The sequence below is a fragment of the Amphiura filiformis genome, chromosome 5 (genome assembly GCF_039555335.1).
Source record: "Amphiura filiformis chromosome 5, Afil_fr2py, whole genome shotgun sequence".
Taxonomy (NCBI): domain Eukaryota; kingdom Metazoa; phylum Echinodermata; class Ophiuroidea; order Amphilepidida; family Amphiuridae; genus Amphiura; species Amphiura filiformis.
The window spans coordinates 34,828,245-34,855,965 of record NC_092632.1 but is presented as its reverse complement, the minus strand read 5'-3'; the positions used below and the strand labels follow the sequence as shown (position 1 = coordinate 34,855,965).

Genomic DNA, 27,721 nt, shown 5'->3' with positions numbered 1-27,721 from the left:
TTTGTAATTCAATGACAGTCTCATTTGCTTGTGCTGAAAATAATTTTGGAGGAATTAGACCCAACTGGTATTGTGGGAGCTGGTTTGTGGTTGACTAATCATTACGATAAAACACAAATATAAAGACATAAATTAGAAAAAAATTCTGTAAAACAGTCACACTAATATGTAAACATCCACCAAAAATGGGCTGTAATGTCGGCAGAGTTAGTTTTGAGATATGGTTCATTGAAACAAATAATTTCACAATCAATTTACTGATTTTTACTATCTTGCAAACAAGTAATATGGACATGTAATATAAAGCTCATTTTGAGAATTTGCCTAGCCAATATCTCATCAAGTTAAAATGCCAACATTACAGTTCATTTGGGATGGATGGTCACATATAGCATGAAATCTTTAATAGATTTTGCAAAAATGCTACCTTGCAAAATTGAAGAAAAAACATTTTTTGTATGCAAAAATAATTTACTGCCAAATATGCAGCACTTTGAAGACATCAATATGGTTTGTACGACAACATGTAGTCCATACTCAGCAGCTACCTCCAAGTCATATTTGTACAATTTGTCGGGTGCATCACATACTGATCCATCTCAAAAGGTTGCCTTTTGTGATTTTTATTATCATTATAGTATTTCATAATGTATGAATGGACATGGAATTGTAATATTGTGATAATACCGCAAAATTAATATCAAGTTAAGTTTACAGTGCATCTCAACACAATTAACGCTATGATCCTGTTCTGTCACATGACATCGCCAGCTCATGTGACATCCCAGATCAATAAACCAGTCACCATAAGTTTGATAAAGACACAGCGTCGTTGTGTCAAAAGCTCACGTAAGTGAACAAATTTAGTTGTGTTTAAACTCTACTACAATTAACGCTGCTTAACACATTAAAGACATTAAATAAAGTTATTCTTTATCAAATGTTATCAAATATCATTACTAACAACTATCAGTAATGTTTTCTGGTCATTTTAAGCCAAACAAATGAGGTAAAATGATTGATGAAAGAAAACTCACTATCTTAACCTGTTAACCACCAAAAATGGTGTTATGGGGGATTTAAAGTCATAATACGATTTTAATTTAAACTCGCTCTGTTGTCTTAAAAACCCATCCAATTATGTGTAAGTTGTGACATATGTAAATATTACAAATATGCTAAAAAATCAAGTTTCAAACAAATTTACCGTACTCATTTTAAAATATCAAATTATGGCTTCCATAAAAAGTCACACAAAGCAGCCTTTTGAGATATATCTGTATGTGATGCACCCGATGAATTCACATCTTATCTTGGACCCAATAAAAATGAACAATCATTAAAATTTACACATTTCATGAGTGAACCTTATTTATGACATTTGGTAAAACTCAAATTTACAATAATTGCAATGAATTAAAAACTCATATCCAAACAAAATATTACTGCACATTTACATACAAAACATACAGGGCTACTCACATTATGCCCAAGGCTGATATCAGACAACATATCAATTATTATCTTTCTACATGATACATGTCTTTTAGGCATGCTCACGCTATCTGCCAACAGTCTGCAACAGTATGAAACCTTCCTAGTTGACAAATGTTGACAGTGAGAGCAAATTTGTTGGCATCAAAGGAATCTTAATATTTAGGGATGCTCCATTTGATTTCCAGGGAGGCATGAAGTTTTTTGAAGAAAAAAGAACTTTGCCCACTTGCAAAGCAAACAAAAACAAATTCCCCCTTGAGCTTGGGAAAAAAATTGAGAAGCAAAACATGATACTAAAATAAGAAAACAAATCTGTACTTGTGAGGTTGGAAAAAACTTCACCAAGAAAAAAACACTGCCTTTGGAAGCAAACAAACAAAAAATCAGCCTGACCCAAACTTCCACCCCCCAGAAATCTAATGGTGCACCTCTTACTTCATGTGAATATACTATTGCTATTAAAGTATGTTTGTATGCATACACATTTGTGAATTTACCATTAGCTTCACAAAATCAATGCAAATATACGGCCATATATGCATACTGCCCTCTGTAAGGCTAGTGGTATCTACATGTAGATGCAAGAGGCAAACAAAGAAAATTTGATAAATTCATAAAAATATCTTGCAGTATACACCAAGGCTTCTCTTTGCAGAATTTGCTCCAGTAACTCTTGTAATCAAAAGAAGAATTTTGAATCCAGCCGGTATAATGGGAAACAAACACCACCATACAGAACAATGCAGCCAGTAGTGTTCTTCTATGGAATCAACTAATCCAGATACCACTAGCCTGATAGAGGGCAGTATGCATCTATGACCGCAGTATGCATCTATGACCGTAACATAACAAAGTAGCTTCAGGCCATATTCTGCAATGGTACAAGTTTCCATAGTTCAGCCATCTCCTCGTATAGGTCGGCGGACACGGTGACAGCGAAATATAGTGTGTTTTTTCCATAAATGCAAGCAGTAATTTACCAATCTATATGAGAATATTGCCCAAAGTTCTGCTCCTCTGCCTTACACAGCATTAATCACACCCTAAAGAAGGTTTAATGCATTGAGATGAATAAATTGCAAACCTCATGTCCAACATTTTATTCAATATCAAAGTATTTATACAGTATCATGGTATAAACATCTAAAGTAAAATTCTTAGTACATCCGTGGTCCGAGTATACGCTGGTGATTGGCGATTGTGTAGAGGCAGTGTCTCCTCCCCTTCTACACGCCGAAGACCAATGGGTCAACCGTCTTGTTGTCAAAACCGTTGATCAGCCAATCTGTGTGATTATTTATCACTTCTGTGTTTATGCATGGTATGCTAGATGCACAACCCAGACCACAGAAGTATTTAAAAAAATCAACTTTCATGATGATATCTACCAGTCCTGGATTCATTGCGAGTAGCTTTAACAGCTGATATTCACAAACTATGTCTTCTTTCAATCCTGGACTAACATGGTATGTCATTCCAAGTAAGAACAAACAGCTAGGTTCTCTCAGGGATGTGTTTGTGTTATATAACTAGTTTAATATTTTAACCTATGATCTCAACACAAAATTAACAAGTACCTCACTATTTTTTATCATAAATTTCTCATTCTAACATGCATGTTTTGTTTATATCTCCCAACAAAAAATCAAATTGCACAGGATTGCAGGATTTCATCGCACCATGAAAATTGATGGGCCCTGAATTCATGTGTATTATTTTCATAATTCATGTGTATTCTCTTGTTAGTTTTTACAACAATGCTAAAACCTTTCACTTTTCCATCTTCTATAAATCAAAATTTATGAGTAAAATAAAGTTGTCCTACATACTTGGATAAACCCACAGTTTAGCACAGGATGGAAGTCAGTCAGAGAATGCCAGCCTTTGTGATCACCAATAATTAACAAGCATAATAAAAGTCAATTCAATAAATAGTCATAGTTTATCATTCAGGGTGTTGCATCATGTCAATGCAAACCCTACCGACATCAGAAAAGTCTCGCTCCAAATCCGAAGGTCATATTGATACCTCTCCAGTAGTAGTTCTTCCATCCTTCTTTCGTTCTCTCATAATCTGATTTCGGAACACCCGTTTGTGTGAGTTTCAATTCTGTACAATCTGGTTTCTGTGTGAAGTCCATTGTCACCGTGGAAAAATGTGCTGTTGGGGTTAAACAAAAAACAGTTATCAAAACATTGATATACAATTAACAATGTGCAATTTTGCTGTAAAAATTATTTGTATTTGCTCATACAAGCTAGTGTTTACCTATATGTAGGGGTGTAGTAATCTTGCTCAACATAAATTTAACATCAATTATAAAGCCCTGCCTTCATAAAATGATTTTCGTCTTTACCATGCTATCCTGTCTTTGTGCTCGTACCATTGGAAGTCCATTATGATTACTTCAAACCTTATTATTAAGGTTAAAGTTAAGGATTATGGGTAGAAAAATTAGTAAGGTAATAATTTTGATAATAAATTTTCCTACAATCACAAAACACATGCTCACAACAATGATAGTTTAACAAAAGTAGTACATTCTTAAACAAGTGCTTATAGTTGACACCTTTAACAATCTTTAGAAAATTTACAAGTAGTAAATTTGCCAAGTACATGAGGCTTAATACTGTTGCCACTTATCGGCAGATCACATGATGAGCCAATCAGCAGCCTCTCATTACATTCCAATATGGTGAATTTTCTCCTTCCCCTTACTTAAATTATGTGATAACATTTGCAAATGTTGTCAATCATCCACACTAATTTTTTTCAACTGGACTCAATGATTTTTTAAATGACTTCAAATCCAATGTGTTCAAATATAACTTGACTTTCTAATATCACATTTGGATGGTGTTTAGGGCTCATATTGAAATACCCTACCACGTTTTCACACAGAAAGAAGGCAGGATTCCCCTCGCTAAGCGCGCGCCTCAGGAAAGCTCGGTCATAAAACGGATGGATTATATGCATCAATGATACACCCTGCCCAGGATTTTAACAAAAGAAGGCTAGCACAGGAAAGCTGCAGGATGGCGCATACCTTCCTGTGTAAGGGAATTTCAATATGAGCCCTTACATAAGTTGACTTTTCATAAACTTTGTCCTCATTTCCACTTGATTGCATTACAGATTCTTACGCTCAAAGACAACTCACCATCAGGCCAAGATTTATATCTCCATCTCTGAATGATTTGCTTGCCCCGATCCTGTATGAAATGTGAGAAGAAGATTTAGATTTATTTTATCGTAAGATTTTTTGCATAAATTACAAACTGCATCCACTTCAGGGCCAGCTACACAACACACATGAACCAAGAGCTGCCATTTGTAGTTCTGGGGCTAAGATATCTTAAACAGGTGGCATCAACTCCCTGTACTGAGCTGCTGATTTGCCATTGTGTGCACACCATAAGGCTATGACCATATCACCATATCACCTAGGAGGTGATTAGTTGCACTAGCAGGAGGTAGCAGATGCTTTTTCTTAAATCCAGGTAAGTCTGCGACACCTCACTAGCTCTAGATTATGATGGATTTGCATTTGTCGAGTGGCTTTGGTCGCGGTATAGTACAGTTCCACACAATAGTAATGCAGCTACACAGTACACGGAGGGTGATACACTCTGTTAGATATGTTAGATTTGCATTTACAATGTTACTTATGACATTGTTATGCAAATCACCCCTCTGGACTAAAACATTTACTACCCTCATAACATAGTACATGCACAGCCAAACACACAGCAAACATTTAAAAAAAAATTATATATCTGCCTGTGCAGGGACTCAAATCTCTATTAATGAGAGTCAGACACTCATCAACGTTTAGTTCTAAATAAACAAACAAAAAAACAAAAAAAAGATAGGTCTGGTAATTCTGGTCATTAAGTTCAACAGAGGATCAAAAATATAATCCTTAGCATATTTTGGAAATTTAAAGAGCTAATTTGACCAACTGAACTACTTACTCCTTAAATTCCTTACAACCTGCGCATTATATGAGAGCTCTATTATTTTGTTGAACGAAGTTTAATTTTGAGTTTCATGTCTCTTGTAGTAGAGCCCTTGATTAGCTAACAAGATACATCACAATCCTCAAACTTCTAACCCTGTCTTTCATTCTCTAGATACAGCTCTACAGAAAAACTTTCTGACTTACCAATGACACAAACTCTCCACTGACATTGCCATTAAATAATGTGAATTTACCACCAATTTCTACTTCCATTTGAGCATCGGATCTTGTAAATGCTCGTACTCTCTGGAAGAGAAAAAAAGAAAACAATTATTCAAAACATGTACATACACTATAAAACAATAAAGGGGAAACAAGGTCAAATAATCACAGAAAAAAAGTTAATATCTGGAATGAATAGTAAATGCAGGGGTCATGTGTACTTCATAACACCAAAACAAGGCCCTGGTAACTCCTATACCAGTGTAATACAACAGTGTGTGGACAGCAAAATACATACTTTGAGTAAATAACACAGGGCTAGCAGAGCATTTGAAGCAGGAACTTGCTGCTGCCACACAGGCTACATACCGGCCTTCATAAAATTCAGCATATTGCTATGAAGACTTAGTTAAAATGACATCACTTGACAACATGGCCGACCTCATGAATAATTAACAGCAATTTAGCAAATTAACAGAAATTTGGAGCTGCTGCCATCATAGGCTATGTGAAATGAAGCATATTGATATCAAGACTTATGTTCAAAGTATGACGTCACTGTCCTCAGATCAATTTGTGTAGTGACTTCAATACTGTGAATTCTCCTTGGCACGAAGACACCAACAAAATTGGCAATTTGTGGTGATTGAAATATCTCCCATCATCTGTCTGTGGTGTGTGACAAAGCACATGAAGTATATGAAGATCAAGCATGGATCAACTTAATGAGGCATTACAACAGTACTACAAGAAAAGACTAAGCAAACAACCACCAAGATCAGCAGTTCAAGCACCACCTACTCGTATGGCCCCTCTTCGGGATCCCAAACCTACCTGTGGATCTGTAAATGTTTCAAATAGATCATCTACTGAACACTTGAATTCCTCCTTAATCACCAACTTCTGTGTTTCAAGCTTCACTCCAAGACTCAGATTCTTCATATTCTGTGCAGCAGTCAGGTCCTTTTGTGCACTTGGTACAGGTTTAACATCTTTGTTGTCTGGAGGACTCTAGATGGGAAACAAGAATTTGCACATTTTGTCAAAGAAATCAAGTTAAAAATGCCCTGAGTGGTTAATGGAATTCAATCTTGTGCATACATCCTCACCAGAAAAACATGCAAAATAATTGAATACCTGAGTGGAAGAAAGGCCCAACTCCATCAAAACTGTTTTTGAGATATCAAGAAAAAACTTAATATTTGGAAAAGTTTTATAGACAGAACATTTTCATCTTCAGGGGGACCTTTAATACATGAACATACAGTATAAAATACATGTGAAATAATATATAAGTTGTTTCCATGACAACGGTGCAGGTCTTAATACAAGCTGGAGTTGGGCCCTTCTTCCACTAATATACTACAAATGTCAGTTCCGTATTCACAGAGGTGTTATAAATAGCTACAGAAATTTGGTAAATATCCATTAATTGCACAAGTAGAAGCATGTTATATGTTAGCAAGAAAGTTTATTGCAGTGAAAAGCAGATTTCGTGGATGAACAAAATTCCTCTTTAACCCAATATTTCTTCCACGAAACCCACGATTAAGCGTACATGGAAGACTATTTAGAGAGTGGATTTTGTCTCATCATTCACACACAAGGAAGAAAAAACTGGCAATAAAATGCTGGGTCTAACTCATTTTTGTAAAAAATTGGAGTTGGGCCCTTCTTCCACTCAGTTATTCGATTGTAAACATAATCTTGCACACCTACCTTTACTTTGTTAACAGGTGTCACTGGTGAATCGGTTTTATCCTTCGGTGGTAAAATCATGCCTTGTGAAAACTCTGTAGAGAAAATGAAGGTTTTGTTACTTTCATAACTCTTTGTGCATACATTCAAATATGGACAGCTGTCCCAAATAGGTTGTCTGAAGATATGGGTAGTAAACACCAAACATAGTTCAGCTATGACCAAGTTTGATATAAAATTGGATAGCTTGAGCCCATATTTATTGGTCGAGCTATGAGTTTTGAAATATTGGACGAGACATACAATATTTTAAAACTAATAGGGAGACCAGTAAATATTGGGTGTAAAGCATCCAATTTTATCATTATTAATTTTTGAATCCAATAAAACATAATAATGGTTGCAATTGGTTTGGAATTGTTCATATGATACCAGAATTTTCATTATCAGTCTACTTACAAGTTGACCTCAAATGATTTTTGACCTCTGTATTTGACTTTTGATACAACCAATACATGAAATGGACCCATAGTGCTGCTATGATAGTCTCTAACCTTCGGCGAGACAAAAAAATATAGTATTCCAGAATCCTTGATCAAATTACATTGTAGCAAAGAGAAGGTCTTCAATTCACATCTTGGCTAGTCACAGCAGTTTTGTTCTCAGTGACTATCAATTATAATTTGCACAGTCAGTCTACACTGAAGTACAAAGTACCGACGTGGACGCACACATTGTGCCAACTTTAAAGGCACACATACCTCAGCAGAGATGCAGCACTGCGCACTGTTTACGCGCTGTATACGCGGGCGTTGTCACTTTGTACTTCAAAGTGGACAAACTGTAGGGAGTGGTTTACACCCTGCTAATGTGAAGAAGTCAAGACAACTTTAAAGAGCCATTTCGTTGTGCACCCCAAATGGAATGTGTATCTAGTTTGTGTAGTTTCAATGACATATACCCACCACAAAATGGCCTTTCATCATCATCAGTCGGCTGCGACTAATGCGATCTTGGGCAAGCGAAACAATTTTGTTTGGCTGCAGCATCCCTTCAGTATGGCCTTTATACTAGTAAAATAGTTGACCACAATATGTCTTCAGATACTTATTTTCTGTCACCACCATGCATCCAAACACAGTCTTTTACTCTAGTCTTTTTTTATCTGGCTCTTTAGTTGCAATTTCTTACCTTTCTTTAATCCATCTATGTACTGTTGTAATTGGTCTCTAATAAGTGCTGCCCCCTTGGAACGCATTAAATCTTTAAGTAATCTCGTTTCCTTTGTCTCTTTTTTCATAGTAACATTAATCTGTAAATTACATGAAAAACAGAAAAAATATTTCAAAATGTTATTAGAAATATTTTACACATCTCAATTCTATTAATTGGCAATAAACAATATCATTCTGCACTGGAAGGAGCATCACATGACCATGGATGATACCATTACCCAGAAGAAACCTTATTGAATCTATTCAATTACATGTTGCAATTTGAGTATTGAGCTAAATCACACAACATGTATCATCATGATCCAAGCCAAATGGGTCAGTTGACACTAAGAATAGTGTATTCTAGATTTGAGATGCAGCCAAATGAAGACTTCAATTGATTTGTATCGTATCGCTTTCAGCAACATCAACTTTACCAGAATCTCAATTTGAATTGGTTATTTCATTTGAAATCCATACACCTATGGAAGACATGACCTTAATCTTCCACACAAGTACTTCAAGTAGTGTAGATTTCAAATGGAGTCACTCACTCATTCAGATGGAAGATTAGGGTCATGTCTAGGGTGTATGAATTTCTACTGGAATAGCCCAATTTTAATACAATTGACAGCACATTTAAAGGGGGGTAACCCTATTGGTTTTGGATATGGATTGTCTTTAAAATTACATAATAATATCAAATATCGCCTCCTTTATGCTGCTTTGTGAAAAAACGAGAGCATTTTCAGCGTAAATGTGAATAAATAGCCAAATTTGCAATCCAATACCTTGGTATACGTGAATTGCATTCTGGGCAGGCAATGACGAATGCTGACATGCTGTACAATGCCCGGCCCGTATTGAACGGAAAATGGTTTTTTTTCGTACCGTTTCAGAAAAAAGGAAACAAAATATATTTCCCTTGCAATATGTACATTTCAAATGAATATAAAAAAGTTTGGGTAAAATGGAGAGGAAAAAAACCCTTCCGAGACCGGGTTTTGAACCGGGTACCCCCCGGGTAAAAAACAAACGCGCGAGTCAATTGAGCTACTTAGCACACCACGCTTACCGTAGCCGCTTTCATAACTATATACGGCGCACCGCCTTGCGTGTGACTGATATTTCGTTCATAATTCCTCCCAGAATTCCAAAGTATTTACCATTGTTTACAAACTGGTATACCTGTAAAAACCGCTGTGATTCATGATTTCTCCGAAATACATCGACTTGGAGCGTCAAATTTCAGGATAGTAATGAGAAAAATAGTATCTATTATGTGATACCAAAACCTCATCAACAATGAAAAAAATCGGGGATGATGCTGTCGATCGGGTTACGGACCTTTAAGGGGGTACTACACCCCTGCCCAATTTTGTGCCTATTTTGCATTTTTCTCAAAAATCATAGCGCATTGGTGACAGGTAAGATATGTATATTATAGGGGCAAGGACTACAACTACTGCACTGGAAATTTTATGTCAACACAGACAACTGTTGTGGAGTTACAGTCAAAAATTAGGGAAAACCAATATTTGACCAATAAATCAATAACTACTTGCCTTGAGTTGCTGAATTGTCACCAATTTGCTAAAATGTTTATGAAAAATGCAAAAATAAGCACAAAATTGGCCAGAGGTGTAGTACCCCCTTAAAGGTTCTCATGACACCAGTATTTTTTTATCACAGAGATATTTCTTTTAGACGGTACAAACAAAAATGAAGTAGCCTCATCCCCACATAGTGGTATACCACCCATACTGTTTGATGCGCCTGTCTGAAAGTTTTTGCTTTTAAATTTTAACATCCAAACTGCTGGAGCAATTTTACTCAAAATTTTGAATCATTATTGTTTGGTGGCAAGCCTTCATGTAATGTAGAAACACAGTAATACAAAAATCTGACCAAACAATGGAAATTATATTTAACTGAAAATGATTTGAAATTTATTTGTGTGGGTGCTTTGAGGTACAAGGGGGGAGGGTTACTTCTCAAAGCACACAATAACAGTATGAACTATCAATATATTGATAATTATTTATTACTACTTACATCAATATCATCAGCTCCATTCTCATCACTAAGGTTGGGTATATGAACTTTGCCTTTCACATCACTGCTGCCATCTTTCATTATTCCTGTATGATCAAAGACACAGTCACAGGTACTTCATGAAACTTGTCACATATTGAGCAAAACTTGCATCCATTATTTCCAAAAAGTCAACCGCTAATCATAATGGACCTGATAACTACATGTATAACATGGGTGTCTCCGCCTGAGACATGGGTGGTGGATAACATGGGTCAGGACATGGGTCAGCAACACATGGGTCATCTTCAACTAAACCACCATATTGGTGAAATAACCCTAACTAATCTCACAAACATGGTTTGAGCAGGGTAGCTTTGTGTGTTACCTACTCCCACCTTGTCCCAGGGTTTGCATCTTGGGTGTAAGACTTTGTGAGATTAGGTGAGGAAAGGGTAAATGACAAGGTGCTGAAGCAGAAGCGGCGCTGCAACGCTGGGCCTGAATTAGGCCAGGGGATGGATGCTGCTGTGAACTTAGCACATGTGCAGCGACCAGCGCCTCCCATATCACCTGCTCCTAATGAAAATTAGCAAATATACAAAGAGCCATTATACGTACGGTATACGTTAATAAAAGGTATGATGGAAAGAATATTTTCATGTCTAGGTGAAATATGGGCTGTTCCATGTTACAAGGCTTTGCCAAGTCTGACGGAACATAGACCCTATAGGCAACTATAGTAAGAATTCCAATTGAATGAACGCAGCTTTTAACAGCTGCACTCGATCCAACCGCGATCGTATATTGCGTATTTCAAACAACAACGCGAACGCATCGACCTTGGATACAATGCTATCCAATCACGAGTGCGCTGGCATGGTTGATTCACTTCGCGTTACTCACGCACAGTCGCACACGCTGGCGTGCATATCGCGCAGTGTACGCAAAAAATTGCCACGCTATTGAAAGCTGCGCTCATTCAATTGGAATTCCCACTATAATTAATAATATTCTTTCCGGTGTACAAATAAAAACATTCAATATTTGTTTAATATATTCAACCATAAATTGTTCTTCTTCCACTTAATTTAATAATTCACCAGGTCAACAAAATTAATTGAAAATATCACAAATCTGTTCATTGTAGAAGCAGCACAAATATACATGTAGCTGTAATTGGCGAGTCCAGGTGGTCATCACACACATTTATAAGCAGTGCATAGTACTGCATAGTCTCATCTCCACACTAAGGTGAACCCAATGCATTGAGTACGCTGGGATAAAATAGAGACTAACCATTGAATGGAAAATGTAATCAACCGTTTCAGTTTGACCAATGTTGTGGAACCGGGGTCAGAATAATCAAACTATCATATTATTCTCACACATTCTGTAACATGAATTCAACCAATCAAATGAAAGGATCTTATTACTTACCTTTCCATTCTAATTTGACATCCCATTCATAAAAGAAGATCAGCTTTCCTTTGCGGTTATTGGCTGTGGCTTCACCTGTTAGAGTGCTCACCTCTGTAACTTCACATTCACCTTGAAATCAAATGATACAGAATTTACAACAACAACAACAACAACAACAACAACAACAACAACAACAACAACAACAACAACAACAATTCAAATAGTGCACAGATATTGAAAGGGAGCTTCCGTAAAGAGGCTCTGGAACCATACATATTACACTAAGAGAGCAAGAAAATACTTTTGTGTGGATTTGGATTTGACCAAATAAAATAACAACAAGTGGTTACAATCTTGTCCATTTCTGAGTTGTAAAAGTGTTTTTAATTAAATGTTATTATAATCTTACCATCATGTGACCTTAGAGTAGAGTTGGTGGACATTAATAAGTGCCCCCTAGTTAAGTGCCTGGGATGCTATAAATTAGGTAAACTACAACAAGACATATAACCTACCTATATCATCTTCCACTTTCACTTGCATGAAAAGCTCTTTTAACCTGTCCTTGGACCAAGTTGATGCATCTCTTTCAGTCCTAAAAATTACAGAACATAAAATTACAGAATAGTTAATAGTAGCCGCAGCAGCATTAGTTGCAGTCGGGTTACCATAAACATAGACAGGAACTGCCTCACTGAACAAAATCAGTCCTGTATGTACATGTATTTAGATACCAGACTTTTAGGCAAGTCGAGTCATCTAGGGCCTGTGTCTCAATTAGAGTCATGGGGGCATGAGTTTCAAGTTGAGTGAGTCAAGTCTTTGGGTCTGAAAGTCAGTTTGTGGTTCTCCAAGCAATATGTCGGTTATGTGATGATGCCTTGATTCTAGGTTAATGACTGAATATGATAGTGCAAATCAATTATTTCATCAGAGCAGTGCACAACCCAAAAGAAAGAGTGCTTTGTTTCACAAGTGCACTGATTTTTGTCGTTTGCACTTCAACAAAATCGTAGGCCTATATATCATATCAGCCATTAACCTCATTCATAATAAACATGAAATCACAAATTTTTTTATTTCAATATTTCACCTGAATTTTCGGTCCAATTTTGACCATTATTATGTTTTGATGGATCCAAGTTGTGATAATATGGATCCAAAACATAATAATGATAAAATTGATGCTTTACGCTAATATTTATTGGTCTCGCTATGAGTTGTAAAATATTGGACTCGACAACGTCTCGGCCAATATTTTAAAACTCATAGCGCAACCAATAAATATGGGCTCAACCGATCCAATTTTATATCACAGATAGTCCCGACTATAGTCATAGTCTTGACTATTTGCTGCCGACTAGTAAAAAAAACTCATCGGTTATAATATATTCCTAGCATATTGAGCTAACACCTCAGCTACTGGGTTTTGGAAATGGAAAGAAACGGCCAAATGTTCGTCATTAAGATTTTTTTTTTTTTTTTACAAAAAAAATATGCATCAGCTCTTCCACAGGTCAATATCTTACACAAGACATACCACCACATGTATGGCGCATTAAGTTTGTGACTGACTTCATTTGTGCAAACGTGTGGCTTATCCTATAATAGTATATTATTACTCGAGAATCCTTGGTTACATTTTTGCCCATAATCCACAACTTAACATCATATATAGGTATATAAGTATATTTTTTCTGAATCCTATATGGCCAGAGGATGACGATGGTGTGAGTCTTGAGCAAGTTTGAGTACGGTAACTAGAACTTGATCCCTGTGAAAAGTTAAATGACCCTTTCGACTAAATATGGGAGATGTTGATGAAATGGCTCCATACCTTAAATCAATCAGCTCGATAGTCGATAGGTATATTACTCTAAAACCAATTACAGCAACTTTAAGGGGGTACTACACCCCTGTGGTAAATTTGTGACTATTTTGGCATTTTTCTCAAAAAATAATAACACACTGGTAACAAAAGTTATGTATATTATTGGGGCAAGGAGTCCAATTACAACACTGAAATTTCAGTGACTCAAGACAAGCAGTTCGGTATATATGATAGGAAATGAGGTACATCCTAGCGGTACCTTATTTCTCACCATAAATAACGAACCGCTTGGCTTGGGTCACTGAAATTCCAGTGTAGTAATTGGATTCCTTGCCCCAAAAATATACATAACTTTTGTTACCAGTGTGTTATTAGTTTTTGAGAAAATGCAAAATTAGGCACAAATTTATTGAGGGGTGTAGTACCCCCTTAACATATGATTTCCACGATTGCAATGCCTATGAACTGAAATCTCTTACACTAAATTAATCCAAAAGCACTCCAGATCCAGGGAGTAAGAATTACTGGAGCAAAAGCAAGCAAGCCCGGATGTCCAACTGTAATTAGGGACTCATTCATATATTTTCATGACTAAACGGTTGATTAACTGCGGGGACGATTGCGACCCAAGGGCATAAACAATGATTTAGTCATGAAAATATACAAATGAACCCTGTTCATGCATTACCAGAACATTTCTTATTTCATCAAAATAACAAAAAATAACAAGTAAGGCCAAGTAAAACAAAACAAAACATGTTTCATGTATTCGCCCACTTCCTTTTTGAAGGCCATAAAAGACAAGTTCACGGATCAGGTGTATAGTACATGTACTTTGAGCTACTTTGGTCTAACATTCAATATTCATATCTAACCTACTCTGCACTTATTCGACAATAAATAAGTGATATGAGGCTTAATAATAATAATGATACCTGTGTCTTGACTCTGGAAAACATTATTTTTTTAAAACCTCATTTTGCATTTAGTTTTTTAAGCCACCTCGGGAGCCACCTACAGGATCTCGCTTTTGCATTTAGGTTTTTATTATGTTGCAAAGTAGCAAAACTTTCTTTTATACATGTATGCCCAATTAGTGCCTGGAAAAGGGTATCCCTCTTACAACCTATCGACAGGTCTGATTTCTATAATGAGGTGTCACCGGGTTTGCAAGAGATAATAATACCAAATCTAAATACCATGAAATTTACCACATCACGACCAAGCTCACATTGGGCACCCATTCCTTTTTAAAGGAATTTTATTAAGTCACCTACTAGGAAACAAATGTGGCTATAACTACAAAGAAAATTGTATCTTATCACAAGTAAACAAAATAATTACACAGCTTGCTCTTGCTAGCTTTTATCAGGGTCAGGGATATACGAACACCAATATTATACAGGTTTATAGGCCTACACATGGGTTATTACAAGAGTCAATAAACATTAGCTAACATTCAATTAACAATTCCGTATGTGATGTGAAACAAGTTTTTTTACTTGGCCTAACAACAAGAATTTCTTTCATTTTCCCTACCCCGCAATCGTAGTACAGGGATCTATACAGTGATTGTTTTATTTTGGGTGGATCACCGTACAGGCATTTTTGATTTTACATTGAAAATATGTCACCCATGCACCACGCAATTGAATAGCAGAGCGATACTGCACACAGGTTCGCTGATTATCAGTTGCTCTCGTCTATGTAATCGGCAATCGCGGAGCCTAAAAACGTGGCGCACATACATGTATCATAACATCAAAAATCATCAGGAATTGACGAAAATTTTACGGTAAAAGCAGTCATACCTAGATAGACATGTCCACATTGATTATTATGGAGGGCGACATTCAATCCAAAAAGTTTGGAGTTTTGGACCACAGTAGCTCACAGTCAATGGCTTAACTGTGTAATCCCCATAGGGAAATACAAAAATTTGAAATTTCGACACCAGAAACAAAAAAACGAAGACTAAAAAGTGCTGGTACTTTATCCTTGATACAGAAGTCAGCATGCAGTGAAAATTAGATTTCATAAAATAAAATCGCCTTTGTTTAAAATGGATCATCGTGGTAAAAAATGATGCATTACATGCTTTTTTTGTACAGTAAGTCATTGGAAGGCATTGTCAATGATGGTCGCAGAAAAGTGCAGTTTTTTAAAAACAGACATTTGCCCATAACTTCGCTAGTTTTTGACCTACAGACATGGTTGACCCCTCATTTTTTAAGTTAAATAATCACCTTTTTAAACAAAATAATTTCCATGTGAAATATCCTACTTGAAAATTTTGTGAACATGCCTAACCTATATATCTGGTTCCATACAGCAATACGCAGTATTGCTGTCTGGTAAGCAGGTACGAATTGAGACGTTGTGAATTGAGACGTCGGAGCCGGTCAAACACAGAGGACTAGCCTACATCCCGTATCCTACTATCACTCAAACAAGCAAATCTCTTCACGAATTCACTCACCTTGCGATCCTACATCATCAGTTGAAACAAACATCTAAGTTTCCAAAAACAACTTTGTCATTCCTCAAAACTTCAAGTAACTTAATAAAAAAAAAATTGAAATCATACTATTACCCGTTATTGAAAATTTTGTTCGATTTATGTGAACCAAAAGAACGCACGAGTCGAGTTCAGTTTACCAAAATGGTAGCTCCTGCCTCCTGGTCACCTCAGATATGACGTCACTCACGTCAGTATCAAGCTGTAGGTATCCCAGGTGAATTCAAATTTGCCATCAAACTGCATCATTTTATATATCAAATTAAAGCCCTTGAGTAAAGAAAGCCAACACTGAAAACCTTTTTGTCATAGCACTTTCCGTAGAAAGTAAAGTTACATCTTGTCAAAGATTGACTTTCATCAAAAGATTCTGCTAGCAAAATTCCCCAAAACAGCATTACGGGGTGTTTCTAGATCTTAGTCTCATGACGATAGCACCTTTTTTTTAATGGAACTGCTATCAAAATCTCTCTGAAATTCCATGTGCGAGTCTCTCATCACCAAAAAAAATCATATATTTGGGTCAATTGAAGTATAGACAACATATTTATGAAGGTTTCCTTCTTAAAAAGCTTATTATTAATTTCAATGTAAATTTGTATTGCCGGTTTAGGCCATTTTGACTGACTAACAAATGTGTTAACTGAGGTTTCCCTGTGATACCTACAAGCTGCTTATTAAACGGTGGATCGGATTGGTTGAAATCAACGCCACGTTTTTGACCTTACAGGGGTCAGAGATATGCATATTCATGTATGAAAACAGCGATGCGGATATAGTATCATCACCGAGAACTGAGAATTGCGACATTTTCGATGTTTGTACCGGGAATTTCAGACACGGAGACTCATGGAGATTTCGAACAATTCGCCCAAGGCAAAGGTAACCAAAGGGTTGGGGATCGCATTTTTAACTATCACTAAATGTTTCGAATTGAGGTCGGCTAAAAAGTAGACAGTTTCGGGGACTGTAATTGGTGTAGATGTCACATTTTGAACAGTGAGCGATAAGTGACCAATTTCATGCTCAGCACAAGTGACTATCTTTACTCAGGGTACCTAACCTAGAAGGATAAAATTCAAATTGAGAAAATATTCTGACTTGTTGTACTACCGCAATCGCACATCTTGGCTACCGGGCATTAATAAATGTTTATGCCTGGCTCTCGACCAATCATGGACACTGCTACATAGCGAGTATGTATGAACTGGCAATGACTGGACAGACATCGACAGAACAGCAAAATTTAAATATTTTAATTTTAATTTTAATTTATATAAATTTACTTTTATTATGAGAGAATCCATTCCTCTTCTCATCATGGTTTACGACTTGATCATTGTCATGTCAGTGTCTAACTTTGACCACAGACACTAGAGAAAGTAGGGCACATGTTTAAACAAAACATGAAAACATGCAAGTAAACTTACCAGTGCCAGTTGTTTACATTGGTTGCATCGGCTCTTTCTTCAACAATCCATCGTGGATCACCCTCGCCCCATTTCGCCATGTTTTACAGAAAAACGGGATACTAAATAGCAATCGGTCTGTTTAAAGATATGCGTATAATTGGGTTTTAACTCCGTTAACAATTCTAAATAAATCAAAGTTGTGGATAAAGTGTATCTTCGAGCGGTTTTCACCGGCCGAAATTTCTCGAAACAGCATGTACCGGTAACCGGAAACGGAAGTCGGAATTAAAGGCCATGTCAAAGGTTAATTACTTTTCGTACCTGCTGATAAAAATCCCTTTAAAAAGGGATGCGTCTGGTCCAGAGAGGAGATTGGATGTACGTGTAGGCCTACGTTGTGGGCATGGAAACAGACTTGAAGAATCAGGAATCAAATACTATATATTCTCATGGCGTTTTATTAGTCGACATATAAAAATAAATGTAGTTGGTGGTAATTTTAAAGGGCATTTCGTGATCCACACCCTCATCATCCCCCCACCGTTTTCTCAACTTGAAAAAAGTTGAGATTTTTATACCACTGGAAACCTAAGGGACCGTTCACAAACACTTGTTAGGGGGGCCTGATGCAAAAAGGGGGGCCCTTAAATTTTTTGACCCTCCTATTAAAGGGGGCCCTGAAAAAAATGACCACAAATTCTCCTGCGAAAATTGAGTTTATATGCTTTTCTATGGGGTTGACCCATAATTTTCATGTCAAAAAGGGGGCCCTGAAATTGTTAAGGTCTCAAAAGGGGGGCCCTGAAAATTTTTTGTGATGAAATTTTTTTGCATCAGGCCCCCCTAACAAGTGTTTGTGAACGGTCCCTAATCATGCATAACTCACAAACACAAAATTTTGTGTTTGTCATAAAAGTCATAAAAAGAGGATGCTAGGATCACGAAATCCTCCTTTAAATATAAAAATGATAAGAAAGTTATGACATCTTGTTTTTATTGTTGATGGTATTAGACTTTAGAGATCCGGTAGGGTGTTACTTTAATTAAATGATTGGTTATAAGAATGAAACATGTCTTTTCCAAATATTAGAATGTGGAAATTGAAATTAGAATTTGTAAAAGACTTTAGACTTGATTGTCACAGCACATGAAAAACACCCTAAAATGGTATGTCTATTTTCTTATGTATTTTATTGTTTTTTGGCTATTACATTTAAGCATAAAACTCTGATTTATATTGATTTGTGTGCAACTGATAGATTTTCACATCTGTATCTGATCTTTTCAGTCACCGCACTCCCTCTGTTTGTTAGCTTCCCAAGTGGACTACTGACTTTGCCTTGCGGTTAAGATTTTTAACACGGGACTCTATGGAGAGTTAGGCCAATTTCTGGCCTAACTAAAATTGGCCATGATGTAATGCATCTTTAAATGGATCTTCCTTGTGATTGGTCGCCCATATCTCGCTATGGTTTAAATCTTCCGGGCCCGCGCCATTACCATTAACTACACCGTACACAACTATCTGTGGTATTTGCGGCGCTTTTGTGTTGACGCGAAAGTTAATCTCTCATCAAACATCTAGCGCATCTTGTATACTATACCATGCTTAGTACTTGTGGTTAATGGACTGATAAACAAGTATGCTTGACAGTGTGCTTTTAGAGAGCAAAGTCCCGGGGCAAAGTTCTGCTTAAAATTCAAAGCCCATAGTCGGATTTTTGTGGTTCGCTATCAATAAACTGGTAGATTCCAAAATCAGAATTGTTCAGTATTAAAGTGAGCCATTATAATTATGCAAGATAATGTTGCATTCAATTACTTTTATTGTCACTAATCATCTGATATTCTTAATTCTTTATGACCATTTTACTATTGAATACTTTAATTTTAATAAACATCAGTATAATTTTGAGTTCAACAAAATGGGTTCATCATGACTAATAATAACATATTTTTAATAAAATTCGACTATGGCATAATCTATTGCCAGTTAGGACTAACTAAAGGATTAGGATTTAGCTGTGTTTCATTTGGTAAAACAAGATCACATTTTTTTTCTGGAATGGGGAGTAGATATCCACGTAGAAAGCTTTATCCAAAATTTCAGTTAATTCCAGTTTTGCGTTTACGACCAGGGTATGTGAGACAATATTTTTGTTAAACGAATTAATCTGCAAGAAATCCTGTGTTATGTTTATGTAGCCAGAGGTTTCCAGTGGAAAAAAATCTTATTTTGAAGTTTTGTGAAAAGTGGGGGATGAAGAAGTGGATCACAAAATGCCCCTTTAATTACACACTGTATACCTCTTCCGAATCATTATGAAGCAAGGTGGGCAAGGGGCTCAATAATTATGAGCCCCTGCTTGGAGGTGGGTAAAATGGGTAGAGGAAGAATTTTTTTGGCCAGCCAAAAAATGGGGGGGGGGGGAGCAAGTATTGGCATGCCGAGATCGAGGAGGGGCAAGCGATTTTTGGCACATTCATGGGCCACCTTTTAAATAAAATGCTCTAAGGCTTAGGAAAAAAGTATGGAAATGGTTAAATATGCAAATTTTTCCTGCTCGCTGCTCTCGCAATATATATAGGCAATTTGCATTTGGCATGTGCAAAGAGGGGAGGGGGGTCAAGCAAATTTTGGCAGGTGGGGGATGGGGAAAGCATTTTTGACACTGTTGGAAATGTTACCCCCCCATAATTATTGTACAGCCCCTAAAAAGGTAACAAAAAACAAGACAAATATAACCATGTGGTCAGTTTTAATCAAAATATCATCTTCCAATTATAATAGTTTGCAAAGCCAAATTGGGATCCCAAAAATTTGGCATGTGCAAAGGGGGGGGGCAAAGATAGGCCTATATTTTTGGCTGGCTTGGGAGGCAAGATTTTGGCAGGCAGAGGGTTTATAAAGGGTGCCCCGTAAATGTGTGCCAAAAATTGCTTGCCCCTCCACTTTTGATCTACCAAACATTACTGCCGCCCCCTTGCCAAAAAACTCTTGCTCCCCCTCCAATGGTAGTCTGTAGTCTCCTAAGGGCTCATAATAGCACCATATTTGTCAAAAAAATAGCTCAAAATCCCCCCCAAACATTGGGATCTTCTTCTCCTCATGCCTACCTAGGTGCAGGTGCTTCCACTGGACCTCCACCGAGAACGCTGGTATAATTTTCAGAGGATAGTGGCATTTCTGTTTGGGAGAGTTGATAGAATAACCACCTCAGTGCTAGAAATAAGCAACCTCCGTGCTAGAAATAAGCAACTTTTGTGCGGACCAACTTTTTGTGGGCTGGAATACTAAATGGTTGATGAGGAGTTTTCAACAGCACCTTTCTTTAAGTTTTGAGTATTTATTGTTTGTTAAGAACTAACCAGGTCACCTAACAATTATCTGGACTGTATTAAAATGATTGTTACCCTAGTTTCCAGTAATTCTGCAGCATAAGACCAACCTGATTTGAAAATCAATAAAAGATCATAAAACTATAAATTCTGGTCATTTCAAGAGGATCACTTGGAAGGAGCAGGGTTTTCATCAAAATTTACCAACAATTTTTATAGTGTGTATCACTTTCTAGAAAAACCTGAAATAAAATATGATCAGGAAACTAACATAGAAGACACAAGAGACAACAACAGATGCACATGACTACCATTTTTTTATAAGCATTGTGATATATTTTAATAATGCTAATTAATATACTCATTCACTGGGTATTATGAATTGTTTACACAGATATTGTATACACATTATACATGTATTTCACTTAAAAACAGAAACAGACCAATACAGTGTTCCCTATTATCTTTAGCAATCTATCCCTACTTCCTTGAGCATTGCTCTTTGTTGTATTTATCAACCTCAAGAAAAATTAATAGCCGATGATATATTTTTAACAATGGTCAACAACATCATATTGTCTATACTTGAAAATAATAAAATGGTAACTACATTATAGCTTAAAATGTGAATCATGCCACTGTTTTTTCCATGAAAATCAAAGAGTTGGTAAAAATAAACTCCTATTCAAATACTACAGGCAAAATAAAAGCATTTCTAGACACAGGCTTGCAAGAAGCCATTTTTCAAATTTAAATTTAAATCAAAACCAATAAAACATTTCAGTCTTGTTTTAAAACAAAATGTAAACCAGAAACTAATGAACCTTTTTCATATTAAATCCCTTTTTTTGACCATGAACAAATAACTATTACTGATTTGGTTTTCTACATCCTGACTCTTGGCTTATAAGACCATAATACACTCTTTGGTATAAATTTGGTCCTGGGATTATTAGAGATACATGTACATGCAAAGTGAGGTGCCAAAACTGCTTGAAAATAGAGCTTTTAGACAGCCATCATTGGTGTCTATAAATGTGGGTGAGAGAGTTACAAGAGAATGGTAAAAAGTGATGATGGAGCCCTGTAATAATTGTTAGAAAAATTAGGCAAGCTCTTAGGCCAAATTCCTTTGACAAAGGATGATGAAGGCTCATAGAGTTTAAGACCAATGAGCTTGAATGACACAGAAAATTTTGGCTTATTTCAAACACTACCCATGAATAATCACACTAAATTCATAGAGGTCAGGGCTGAAAAATCAACAAGGTGACATGAATTTTCTGACCTAAGGACCCAAATGGCTCTTGAAGATGTTGGCTAATTTCTAACAATGCCTGTAATTCTATGACACTGTGCTTCTTGAGTAATTATATTCATTTTCAAAATATCTTTTAAAACCAGTGAGTTGAATTAATGGTGTTTCCCACTATCATGAATAATTATGTAATTGTACATCATTGCTTTGCTTTCATAACCATTCAGTCACTCCATCTATCAATTAGTACTGAGAACATACTTCACTCCATATTACCGTACAAAGTATTTAGCCCTGCCCTTTCTTAAATATTTAGGGGGAGCATTACAATTTGCCCCTTCACACCCATCATAAACAGGGTCAGCCTCGAACTGGCAACATCATGAATAGAAGTACTAGTGTTATAATATTGGGCAATGTTCCGTAACTTGTTTCCCCACTTCCCATGCATGTTGCTGTCCGTTCGTGGCTCTACCTATAAAATCAATGACGGTGGAAGGAGTGAATAAAACTGAAGCATGTGCCATCTATGCGCAGCCACACTTGCAAGCCTCATAATTACACTTACTGTATTAGTCGTCTTAGCTAGTATGTATCTATAAATTATGTATACTGCACTATCAACTACTTAATATTATAAATTGCTTTACTTTACAATACAATCAGTCTTGAGTTCCAAGGCAATTCAACTGGTTCAAATAGGAATCTGGAAAGATTGTCATTTTTTTCTGTGAAATAATGTCAGGGTTTACATATGTGCACATGGCACAGGGGTGAATATTCTGCTTTTTCCCTAGTGCAGACACCCCATTAATTGAGCATAGCTTCAGAATAGTGATGATTCGTTCAAATAACGCAGACACAATTCCGTATTTAATAACTGAATAAGTGCCTTTTTGGCAATAAACAGCTCATAATTATTACCGGTATAAAACCTTTTGATTCACACTTTCCTCATTGCATCACTACATATTGTGTACAATCTGTACATACTTTTCAGAAATAAAATCAATGCAAAAAAGCAAGTAAGGGATTTCAAACTGAATTCTATGTGAAAGGTTGTTATTTTACCCTTGCCCCTGTAAAATGGGAAAGTTACAGCAATTCATGATTTTCACAGCTGTAATTACCTCTTTCATTACTTGTACAAAACATCAGTACACCACTACATCATTTTAGACATTGTACTATACATGTATATTTGAAGTTTAACCACCAATGGGTATCCACTGTCCAATTTTACATTACTTTAGTTTTGAAAATAACAATATATGAAAAAACATTTCATAGAACCACTGGTTTTGTGCACCCAACAAAACAGTCTATTTCACTTTCATGGAGAGTAGATATTTTTGCAGTCAACCAAAGGTTGAATTCACACATATCCCTTTTACCGAAACTATGTGTATACACTCTCTTTATGTATATAATTTTATATCTACAATGCTATGACTCTAAACCGTCACCACTTCATGTCAATCATGTGTCTAATGTGTAATTACAAAGGTATCTGATCCTTAAACATAAACCATGAGAATAAACAAAACACAATGTTAATAATAAAAATAGGTTTAGGGTCACTATTATACTGTACAATTTGGTGACACAATGACACAATGGACCTTTTCAAGTTTCTAGTTTTCCCAGCTTCCTTTACTATTGTCCTGCTTGAATAATACAAATTATGTAATTAGTATTGATGTAGGTCATTTCATGATTTGCTGTTTGCTTTAAATTTTATGTAGAACCAAAAGCTTGAAAAGGCTCAAATATATATACATGCTTGTGACAATTAAAGGGAAACTTAAAACTGGTCAGCAACACATTTTGATCCCAATATTTCAGAGACATTGTTCTACATCATCATCAGTGTAATGCCACTAACTAACAACCCTCTACTGCTTCTGGATATTGTTACTTTCTGTCCTTTCCGATGGAGATTGGTTTCTCCGAAATATTCAGATCAAAAATGAGTGTTGTCGACCAGTTTTAAATTTCTGCTTAATGTCTACTACCAACATGACTATTTTTATGGGATAAAGTACATTACAACACATGGTGTGAGGGGTACTCCACTGTTATTGTAAAAGGGCTTCACTTATTGGTCATTGAAAGAGAATATTGACAACTTCATCTATGTGTCTCAGAATTCTGGTCTGATGAATGACATTTTGTGAATGGAATAGCTGACTTTACGATATAATGTGATATTACATTGTGCGTAGCTTTCTGGTACACTTGATGAGATTACCTGAATGACCATCATCAAACAAAGAATAGAATAATTAAAACATACAACTAGAAAATTTCAAACATTATATTGCTTTGTAATAAGTAATTAACAAATACATGTAGAAGCAAATTATAACAAGTCCAAATAAAGAGCAGTCAAGCTTTTACAATCTTCATACAATTAGGGCGTATTCACACTATGCCTGTTTTGCTCTGGGTAGCACCCGGGTTGATAATAATTGTGAACAGAAAAAAAATCTTTAAAAAAATCAATACTTGGCAAAAATAATCAATACAGGTCAATTTTCTTCATGAGAGTGGCTAACTGGCTATTCAGCATCGAAGTGGTTACGTAATTCTCTTGGTTACCGGATCACACTATTTTGGTATGCCTTTGAGTGGCATTTGTGGTGGTGATTGTTTCGGTCGTGGTTCATTACTCAAGCGTGTGATTCCATTGACATAGTAACTTCGATACTGAATAGTGTGAACATTTATATTTCACAATAAATGCAATAACTAACATGAATAGAAAGCATCTCGCATCGGGATTGATCATTAAAATGATGTCAATAATCACAAATGAAACATCATTGCTACATGTAGGAAACTGTACATTCCCACTGACAATCACTTTCCGTTTCATTTCTTTATACATTTACCACATGTACATGTAGTAACATTGTTTGATTATCAAGGACTGCTTAATCGCCCATTTCTTAGTGGAATATAATAAATGTACACTTTAAAAAAATCTTTACAAATGAAGTCAAACTTTGGGTTTAAAGTCTTCATAATGGCACTTAAATCAGCACTAGTTACTAAGATACATGTATAAATTACCAAGTCATACACTTAAATGTATGCTTAGCACCGTAGAGGAGTGCGTGCTACACAGATAACGCTTTTCAACGGGACATGAACTACACTGTATGCCACATGGATGTTGCATCAGGGTTCAAGGTCACACTTTGAAAGAGGTTATATAGATTACACACTTCCAGAGCTCTTAGACAAGTTCAACCTATTCTGTGTCTCATCTCAAGTAACGCCATGATACTCAAATCTGCGTTTACGTGGTTGCATCAAGTTGAGACATGACACGGTATAGTCATATTTATTCCAAGATGGCTACTCTTAGCACTTATATAACAACATCTATGTGACATTTTTCTACAGTACATAAAATTTAAAAGGTTTTGTTCATTAAATTACGTACACACTTTTGATAAACACCTTTTAATGTTCAAACCACTCGTAATATTACAATGATTTAAAGGACATCATTATGTTACATTGTATTATACATGTAGATAATTTTAGCTTGTAAATGTGAATTATCATACATGTACTACAGGATTTCAGTGTGTTTACACTTCAATAGCAGAATGCTCCAATCCATATTCTTGCATAAAATGCTGAACGGAATTGTTTAAATTATGAAAGATGTGAATAAGCCTAAATTACCAATCCACATTTTAAATGTACATATGACATACATTTGTATAAGGCAAAAAAAAAAAGAAAAAAAAAGGTTTGTCTCAAAGCTGACGAGAAATTTAAAACAAATGCGAAATGCGATTTTTTTTTTATTTATTTTTTTATTCCCGACTTTTTTTCATGGTATTTTGTAGGCCCCGAAAAATGGCACAAGAAGCTTTAAAAACGCCCGAAAATACGAAAATAATATTTAAAAAAAATATTTAAAAAAATATTGCCTACCTGGCCCTCTGTTGATCAGATTAGGTCAGTTTAGATTGTCATGTAATTTGTGAACAACTCACTGAACTGCCGGCCCGGCGGCGTGAGTCGAAGAAAAAGTGACAAAAATTTGACCATGAATTATGTTTTATAGTCAAAATATTCCACTAATTCGATTAATATACTGATATTTGGCCTAAACTTGAACTCATTTGAAATGAAATGTCAGTTTTTATTGAGTTTTTACACTTGCATGTGCTTGCAATGCTGTTGAATTCTGCACTTTGGCGATGTTGGAACTGCATTTTATTGAATTCGCTAACTTTTATGGCATAAAGCAACATTTTTATAGTAAGTGCACTGCTTGGAAACTTTCTTAAAAAGCGAGATAGTTGGTTTAGAATCACGGCGAGAAAATTTTGAGAAAAAGTCTGATTTTCGCCGATTTTTTCTGGAAAAAAGCGGAAAAATATTTTTTTGAAATAAAAAAATGTCCGCATTTGTTTTTGTCAAATCGTGGGATTTTACTAACGCAGCGTCAGCTTTGAGACGAACCTTTTTTTTTTTTTTTTTTAATGTATCAAATTTTCAAATCTTAAAATGATCCAATCAGGACATAATTAGTTGAACTGCATCAAGATGTTATATAGATGAGTAACCTACACCAGTTTTTGTTTAATATCAGTACATACAATGTATTTAACATGAATGGGTTTTTTTATGTACAGTGTGTGTGAACCAAAATAGAACTGAGCAACTTATCCTCATCACATGTGTGTGTTTTTTAAATATCAACGATTACAACATGATATTTCAACTTCCAAAGGAATCCATGTACAAATAATTCACAACCAAGGCAGGCGTGCAATGTTGTCAAACTCAACTGCGCATAAATCAAAATTGATAAACTCATGATCTTGCGAGAATCAAAAAAAATCAAGTTAAAACTTTTAATGTCTGTGGAATATTTTTTAGAAGAATCAATTTTGATTCTAACAAACTATGTTTACATACATGTAGGAGAATTGAACATTGCCACATTCAATTTTCACCGGATTCTCACCGAATTTGCAGCCCTGATATTAGTATAACCATGGATCATTACCTTGCAGTTGTTTATGCAACATATCAATTATCATGTAGACCCCCACACATAATATAATGATAATGATCACAGGTAATATGCTGCTAATCACTGTATAATCATGCAATCAACATACAGAATAGAATGTATCCTATTGACCTACTTGTAAATATAGTGCCATTCCTTCCCTAATTAATATTAGTAAGGAATAACAACCATTTTATAGTAATGCTTGAAATTAAATATACAATACAAGTTTATGATTGGTGAAAGGTTAAAATTATAATTACAAAAATG

The 27,721-nt window shown here is 35.8% G+C and overlaps 1 protein-coding gene across 1 annotated transcript; it reads right to left on the bottom strand.

Annotated features, from left to right (window-relative positions):
- Positions 1-143: 143 nt before the first annotated feature.
- On the bottom strand, positions 144-18,097 carry LOC140153035 (activator of 90 kDa heat shock protein ATPase homolog 1-like). The gene is made up of 10 exons (XM_072175628.1): positions 17,829-18,097; positions 12,565-12,644; positions 12,068-12,178; positions 10,649-10,734; positions 8,571-8,691; positions 7,401-7,474; positions 6,516-6,692; positions 5,664-5,765; positions 4,659-4,710; positions 144-3,658 (listed from the first exon to the last, which is right to left on the bottom strand). Exons 1-10 carry the CDS (start codon positions 17,906-17,908, stop codon positions 3,486-3,488), a joined length of 1,056 nt encoding a protein of 351 aa, XP_072031729.1. The 5' UTR covers positions 17,909-18,097; the 3' UTR covers positions 144-3,485.
- Positions 18,098-27,721: the final 9,624 nt, after the last annotated feature.